The sequence below is a fragment of the Panicum hallii genome, chromosome 5, assembly GCF_002211085.1.
Source record: "Panicum hallii strain FIL2 chromosome 5, PHallii_v3.1, whole genome shotgun sequence".
In the NCBI taxonomy this organism is placed as follows: Eukaryota; Viridiplantae; Streptophyta; class Magnoliopsida; order Poales; family Poaceae; genus Panicum; species Panicum hallii.
The window spans coordinates 13,576,987-13,585,336 of NC_038046.1; the positions used below are offsets into that span (position 1 = coordinate 13,576,987).

The 8,350-nt window shown below is 42.4% G+C and overlaps 1 protein-coding gene across 1 annotated transcript; it reads left to right on the forward strand.

Moving 5' to 3' along the window:
* Positions 1 to 256: 256 nt before the first annotated feature.
* Positions 257 to 8,082, forward strand: LOC112895655 (thyroid receptor-interacting protein 11-like). Its single transcript, XM_025963636.1, has 4 exons — positions 257 to 406; positions 578 to 646; positions 2,325 to 2,491; positions 2,834 to 8,082. The coding sequence occupies exons 3-4, from the start codon at positions 2,437 to 2,439 to the stop codon at positions 7,879 to 7,881; spliced, it is 5,103 nt and encodes a 1,700-aa protein (XP_025819421.1). The 5' UTR covers positions 257 to 406; positions 578 to 646; positions 2,325 to 2,436; the 3' UTR covers positions 7,882 to 8,082.
* The last annotated feature ends 268 nt before the right edge of the window (positions 8,083 to 8,350 follow it).

Genomic DNA, 8,350 nt, shown 5'->3' on the forward strand with positions numbered 1-8,350 from the left:
GAGGATCCTGGCTCCCTAGCGTTCAGGCGGGAAAGCAGAGACAAAACCCCCGACACGTCAGCGCACGGACAAGACAAAAAGCTGGCCGCGTCGCCCAGCTGGCTCCCACGCCGCGCCAGCTCGGACCGTCCACTCGCGGGCCCCGCATGGCAGCCGCCGCGTGCTGCGCCTGACCCGGCCTCCGGGCGGCTCGCCTCTCGCGGCCTCGCGCCCGCGATGGCGGGAGCGCTGTTCCGGTCCGGTGGCGTTCCCGTGATAAGGTCTCAACCCGGAGGGCTCTCTCGGCCTCAGGTAGATGCTGCAGGGGCTCCAAAAGACAAGGCGATAGTTTCCGCACACATCAGTTCAGAGCGCCGGCCTCTGCTTGCTTCGTCGAGCAAGCGGTTCATCCTAGCTAAGCCTTGAGGTAACTGCTGCTCCTCCTCTCGTGTCTTGGTCTGGTTTCGTTTTCCGTCTCTTCTTGCTGGGGCTTGCTCCCCTGTTTTGATCTGACAGGTTCCTGTGCTTGACTGGCTGCAAGTTGAAACTGCGGTATGCGATCTTTGATCATGCTTGGATTCCTTTTCGTTCTTGTCAGATCTTGTTCCGGGTTCAAGAAGTGGTGGGAGATAGCTGTATAGGAGGCGGCGGCGGCGGCATTTCAGCGGTATGTTTCTTGATTTTCCCAGTTTTTCTCTCTCTGCTTTTCTCGTTTCCCTGATCTTGGTGTGCTGCTATGATACTATTGTTCTTGCGGTAGTGGAGAAATTTCTGTTTGACTGCGTGTGTTCTTGGATGGATCGTTGTTGGGCCGTGTGCGTTCTGATGTGGCAACTGACATGGAGTGATGGAGATGCTAGATTAGACTAAGCGTTAGTGCCATAAACATCTCTTTCTCTGTTCCTAGCCTTCGCCTTTGTTTCTTTTGTTCATTTTCCCCTTTCTTCTTCTTTTGATATGTGAATATATTTGCGGAGTGGTTAGCACTTGTCACTTGTTGTACTTCTGTTAGCATGCTGTACTTCTGTTAGCAGAAGGCTCACACTCAGCATGGCTCACTATAGCCTACCCATATGCATTTCAGATATGTCTGAACTTGTGCTGCCCAAGAGGTTTGTAAATTTGGGCACCCACGCGACTCGGCAGATGGATCTGGATCAAACATTTTATAGTGTACTCATCCAGGCACTGCAATTTAGCTCAGTCAGAGTCTGCTTTTGAGATGGCTTTGTTTTTTTGAATGGAAGATCAAAACATCCATTAGCTGTCTCAGACCTTTGGAACAGACAGAGAAGAAGAATCTGTAAATATCCATGTGATTATTTAGTACTGTCCAATCGTTTATCAGCAATCTTTGCAAAATCATCAAGATTGTCTTCTTTCTGACAAAGCTAAGATAACGCAACAGATATGAGCCTCCAAAGTGTCTTCCAAGTACCTTAGTTTATTATCTAAATCAGGTAGCTTAGTCTCAATATATGCTGTTAATGGGCATACTCTTGTAGTTTATAAAAAAAAGCTTTTCCTTTTCAAACACAATTTGCCAAGATCCAAAATGTAATGATTTTACAAATGAATTGTTGTCCAGGTCGCCAACCATGGCATCTTATTTGCCTTTTATCACTGAAGTTACATTTTCAGTTACCCAGAATTTATTTAAGCATGATGTAAGAAATTGTCCTAAAAAATCACGATACAGCTGATGCTGTGTAAATATTCCTGGGTAGAGGGTCAAAAATGACATTTTAGACTTTTAGATGCCATATCAATTAGTCGATTAATAGATCACTTACGATCCATGCTGTATATTACCTCATACAAATGAAGGAGATCATGACGTAACAAGCCTCCAGAGAAACCAGTTTTTTGTAACTTTATTCAAGACCTTATAACGTGAGTTATATTACTTATATCATTTGAAGTGAATATCTAGTTATAGAATATACGATCCATGTTTGAAATGTTTGCCATTCTACTTTGTCTTAGTGCAAGAGCATAAAGGTTACAGCTGCTACTAACTTAGGCTCCAAATTCTGGGTATAAGCTCCACAAATAGATGTCTTTGTGCATTCTGGAAATATAGCTGTACATTCAACTCTCCTATTTTGCTAAGTTGGTTGTATACACCCCATCAAAAGGGGTTCCATCTTTTCCAATTTATACTTATTCAGCGGTGTGTGCAGACTGCAGAGAATATTTTTTAATCATTGAATAGTTAAATAATTTCTATTGAACAACCTATATTTTTATCTTAATTTTTTTCTTTCGATAAGTTTGCTATTATACATAAAATATTATCCACAGATGACTTCCCATTCATTGTCTTTGTACTTTTACTCTTTCAGGAGCAAGGGTAATCAGGATTGCAACATCATACAACCTCAATTGTGATCAATTTGGTCCGAGAAAGACTTCCTGCAAAGAAATACTAAAGATTGTGGATGCAAGTGCATCAATATGACAAAGAAAGACAAAATTAGGAAGTCCAAGCATCTTCTGGAGAGCAAAAAGGGTATTCTCTCAATTCATGACTAACATTTACTCAAATGAGTTTTTATATAGGCACAGAGATCTCAAAGTGCAGTTTCTTTATATATGAAAATTCTTTCAAGTAAAGAGAATTCTCCACTGATCTACTGTTATTCTTTTTTGACATTCTTATGGCTGATCTCAACGTGATTCCAGTACAACTGAACATGAATGAGTCTTATATGCTCATATTTCAGCATTAAAGTGCTTTTGACATTGCTACAGTTACATTTTTCAAGAAGAATTCTGGCTTGTTCAACTAATTGCTCTCCTATTCTCTAGCGAGTTGTTGTCTGAAAACAATAACTATATGTTGTTTTTTCAGATGTTGATGAGAATGTGGAGAGCATTTTGCGGATGATAGGAGAGGAGAACGAGCGGACTGAGAATGAACAAGAGGATTCTGGAAATCCTGTCAAGAAATCAAAGCTGTCTTCCCTCGTGAAGGGCTTCCATGAGGACTATCAATATCTTCACAAGCACTACAAACACCTAATTAGCAAACTAGAAAATGTTGGCCACAGTTCCTCTGATTCAGATTCATCTGACTCAGACATGGAAGGAGACAGATCAGACGGTGATGTCATTACACCAAAAATAGCACCGAATGAAGAAAATAGCCTGAGCCATAGTGCTGAGGATCATGGCGTGGAGGCAGAGATTGAGAAGCTGAAACAAACTACAGAAGAACAAGCCAAGGAAATATCCGATCTGAAGCAGCTACTAGATAAAGCAATCAAGGATAAAGAAGCTACAAGAGTAGAGCTAAGTTCAGAGGTTGCAAACTTGTCATCTGAGAATGAAAATCTGAAATCATCAGTTGAAATTGCAAAGAGGGAGGAAGGAGAATTGCTTAACACCGTAAAATCCAAGGAGAGTGAGGTGACAACATTGTCAAGTGAGAAGCAAATTATTGAAAAAGAGAGAGATAACCTGAAGATGTTAATTGTAGACATGGAGAAGGAGAAGGAAGATCTGAGGAATCAGCTGAAAGATACAGAGGACAGATGCAGCCTCCTGTCATCAGAAGTTGAGAAGGCCCAACACGCTGAGAAAGAAGTGCAGACCTTGTTGGAAGAAAACCAGAAGCTGAAGAATGATAACTTGATTCTTTTGAATGTGCATGATAACCTGAAAGTACTTCATCAGAATTTAGATATTGAGTGCTCTCAATTGAAGGCAGCCAATGCAGAAACCAGTGCTAAAAATGAATCCTTGATCACAGAAAATCATTCAGCTGAAAGGCAACTCCAGCAACTGGGGGTGGAGATAGATGGCCTGAAAGTGGAGGCCGCAGAGCTAATGAACAATCTGGACAAGGAACGTAGTATTGCAGCAGAAGAAAAAGAAAGACTACTATCAGAAAACTCCATGCACTTGAATGAGTTAGAGAAAGCACAGTCTAGTGTTAAGGATCTAGAAAAGGAACTGGAATCAACAAAAAATGTTCTGAATAGTAATATTGCCGAGCTACATAAGGAGAAGAATTCAGCCACGTTCGAGATAGAGCAGCTAGAGGCTTCTTTGATGAATCTTAAGACTGAGCTAGCACAACAACTTGAGAGGATTTCAGATATGCAGAAGAGTAATGAAGTCCTGGAGCTGGCAAATTCTAACTTGCATAATGAAATTGTAGAAGTACAAGGACAAAAAAATGAAGCTGTTGCTTCTGTTATTAATCTTGAGAGCAAGATAGAACAGCAAGTCCAAGAGGTTTCAAATCTTCAGGAGGCCAACAAAGACCTCAAAGAAGCAAAGACTGATCTGTATAATGAGGTTACAACACTGCAAGAGGAGAAAAATACAGCACTCGCTCAGCTACAACAATCAGAGGCTAACATCAAGAATCTTCAAAGTGACCTGGAACAACAACAAAACCAAATTCTATTTTTCCAGCGCGAAAATGAGGAATTGCAGAATAAAAATTCTATCTTGCACAAGCAACTAGAAGAGATTAGGACTACTCTTCAAGATGAGATCATTGTGCTACAAGGAGAGAAGGAAGAGGCCATTAGTAGCCTACAACAATCAAATGATTCAGTCAAGACCCTAGGAGCTCAGTTAAAGCAGCGTGTGGAAGAAATTTCTGTTCTGCAGTTTGCTAATGGGGACCTGCAAAATAGTAACTCCAACCTGAAGATGCAATTGGAAGAGGCGAAATTTAGTCACCATGCTGAAATTTTAGAACTACAAGATGAAAAGAACAAAATAATTTCAGATCTGCAACAGTCCGAGGCTTCTATCAAGAATCTTAGAATTGAATTAGAGCAAGGAAAAGAGCAAATCTCAGTCATGAATCTAGCTGATGAAGATTTGAAGAACAACATTGCTATACTGGACAAGCAATTGCAGGAGGCCCGGAGCAGTTTGCATGCTGAAATTGCACAACTCCTTGCAGAGAAGGACACAGTTTTATCAGAGTTACAGATGTCTCAGGCTTCTGTCAGAAACTTGGAGGGTGTGCTAGAAAAGCAAAGTGAGAAGATTTCAACTCTGGATCAAGCTAATGATCAGTTACAGAAGAACATATGTACCTTGACCGAGCAATCAGAACAAACCAAGGCTGAGCTGCAGAAGGAGGTTGAGGCAACACGAGAAGAGAAGGATACAGCACTAACACAACTAAAGCAGTCAGAGACTTCAGTACAAAATCTTGAGAATGAGGTGACACGACTGAAAGAGGAACTTTCAGTTCAGCTGGAAAACAATTCCACCTTGGACAAGCAGTTGGAAGAAGTCAGGAGCAGTATGCATGCTGAAATTGCAGAACTACGTGCAGAGAAGGACGCATCTCTATCGGAGTTACAGACATCTCAGGCTTCTGTCATGAACCTCGAGATTGCACTTCAAACGCAAAATGAGAACATTTCAACTCTACAGCAAGCTAACGATGAGTTGCAGAAGAACATTTGTACTTTGTCCGAGCAATTAGAACAAACCAAGGCTGAGCTGCAGCAGGAGGTCAAGGCTACACAAGAAGAGAAGGATGCAGTGCTAACACAGCTGAAGCAATCAGAGGATTCAGTACAAAATCTTGCGAAAGAGGTGGCACAGCTGAAAGATGAACTTTCAGTTCAGCTGGAAAACTATTCCACCTTGGACAAGCAATTCGAAGAAGTCAGGAGCAGTATGCATGCTGAAATTGCAGAACTACATGCAGAGAAGGACGCATCTCTATTGGAGTTACAGACATCTCAGGCTTCTGTCAGGAACCTTGAGGTTGCGCTTCAAACGCAAAATGAGAACATTTCAACTCTACAGCAAGCTAATGATGAGTTGCAGAAGAACATTCGTACTTTGTCCGAGCAAACAGAACTAGCCAAGGCTGAGCTGCAGCAGGAGGTCAAGGCTACACAAGAAGAGAAGGATGCAGTACTGACACAGCTGAAGCAATCAGAGGATTCAGTACAAAATCTTGCGAAAGCGGTGGCACGGCTGAAAGATGAACTTTCAGTTCAGCTGGAAAACTACTCCACCTTGGACAAGCAGTTGGAAGAAGTCAGGAGCAGTATGCATGCTGAAATTGCAGAACTACGTGCAGAGAAGGACACATCTCTATTGGAGTTGCAGATATCTCAGGCTTCTGTCAGGAACCTTGAGATTGCGCTTCAAACGCAAAATGAGAACATTTCAACTCTACAGCAAGCTAATGATGAGTTGCAGAAGAACATTTGTACTTTTTCCGAGCAAACAGAACAAGCCAAGGCTAAGCTGCAGCAGGAGGTCAAAGCTACACAAGAAGAGAAGGATGCAGTGCTGACACAGCTGAAGCAATCAGAGGATTCAGTACAAAGTCTTGCGAAAGAGGTGGCACGACTGAAAGATGAACTTTCAGTTCAGCTGGAAAACTATTCCACCTTGGACAAACAGTTGGAAGAAGTCAGGAGCAGTATGCATGCTGAAATTGCAGAACTACGTGCAGAGAAGGACGCATCTCTATTGGAGTTACAGACATCTCAGGCTTCTGTCAGGAACCTTGAGATTGCGCTTCAAACGCAAAATGAGAACATTTCAACTCTACAGCAAGCTAATGATGAGTTGCAGAAGAACATTTGTACTTTGTCCGAGAAAACAGAACAAGCCAAGGCTGAGCTGCAGGAGGAGGTTAAGGCTACACAAGAAGAGAAGGATGTAGTGCTAATCCAGCTGAAGCAATCAGAGGATTCAGTACAAAATCTTGCGAAAGAGGTGGCATGGCTGAAAGATGAACTTTCAGTTCAGCTGGAAAACAATTCCACCTTGGACAAACAGTTGGAAGAAGCAATACTAAATGTTTCTAAGCTACATGAGAATCTCGAGAAGGTTCAGGCTGAAGCAGCTTGTCAAATTGATGACATGAGTACAAAAACAAAATATCTGGAGAAGACAATCAATCTATTGTCTTCTGAAAAGACCAAGTTGGAGGAGGATCTGAAAATTATGGTTGAAGCATGCACAGTAAACATGTCATTTATGACAGAATTTGAAGATAGAGTTGCACAAAAAATTTCAGATCATAAGGCAGGACTTGCAGTTCTCCACCAGAGCCTGAGAGGGGCCGTTAGCGGGTGTCAGAGGCTTCAGTATGCATATCATGAGGTGTCCTCGAGGGTGTCCCAGCTCGAGATACTTAAGAGGAGTCAGATTGAGCAGATAGATCAGCTACAGGAGAAACACACAGAAACTTTGGACAAACATCGACTTCTGGAAGAGGAAAAACTATCTGCAAATAAGGAGAACACAAAGCTACAAAAGCATGTCCACGACCTTGAAGTTCAGCTCCAGCTAGCCAAGCAGAAGCTTAAAGTTACCGAGGCAGAAAGTAAATGCAAAGAAGACAGCTACGCAACGGCAGTGGAGACATCACAGGCAGAAATCCGTCGTCTTGAACAACTAGTACAACAGTTTTCTGAAAAAGTCAGCTTGCTGGAAGAAGCTTTCGTGCAAGTAAAAGGAAATGCGGAGTCAGGGGTTTCCGAATTGGCTAGCAAATTGGACGAGATAGAATCACTCTTCAGTCAGAGTTTTGCGCTCTTTGTTGACCGTTCTTCTGCATGTGGCGAAGAGCTTAAGATCCTGAGGAAGAAGCTGCATGATCATCTTGATGAACAGAAAGAACTTGTCAAGGAGAATGATGAAATTGCTGCTAGGTTGAGAGAGAAAGAAAAGTTGGTGTCAGAAATGTCGAAGAATGCAGCAGAAGCAGAAGCGAAGATGGTCCTGCTCGAGAAGGCGGTGGCAGAGAAAGAAGAAGAGCTAGCAGCTAGAGTGCAGGAGAAGAGAGAAGCCATCAAGCAGCTCAGCGATACGATTGTTTACCACAAGAACTACAGCGACGATCTGGTGCGCTACATCCGCAGTCACAATCGCCCTCGCCTCCCATTCTGCATGTAAATCTGAATGTCAGTAAACGATGTAAAGGTTCCATTGCAGCTGCGAATTATGGCAGAAAGGATAACATTGCCATTTTTCTTATGTATCATATTTAGGGCTGAAAAACTTTCTGGAAGTAGCCATACTGAGTGGCTTGTGCATTCTATTAGCAGAGGGGACTGCTGCAGTAATTATTTTTATTCATTCCACCTTATCTTGTTACTGGAGCTGTCAAAGTACCATCTGAGTCTTTGCCACACCTTTTAGTTGTTCATGGCAGACTGCAGGATTATCGATTGCGCACTTCCACAGTTTTGATTTAGATTTGTCCCATGCCAATTCACCATGCATTGTAGTTTATTTTGCACTTTGCTCTTCTTGGTGGTTTTTCTAATTGATGGCTAAAAGATCTCTGAAAATACATCAGCAGATCCGTTGTTGGTTGTATTCTGTCGAAACCTGCAGGCAGGCTGCGTTTCTATGCAGACTT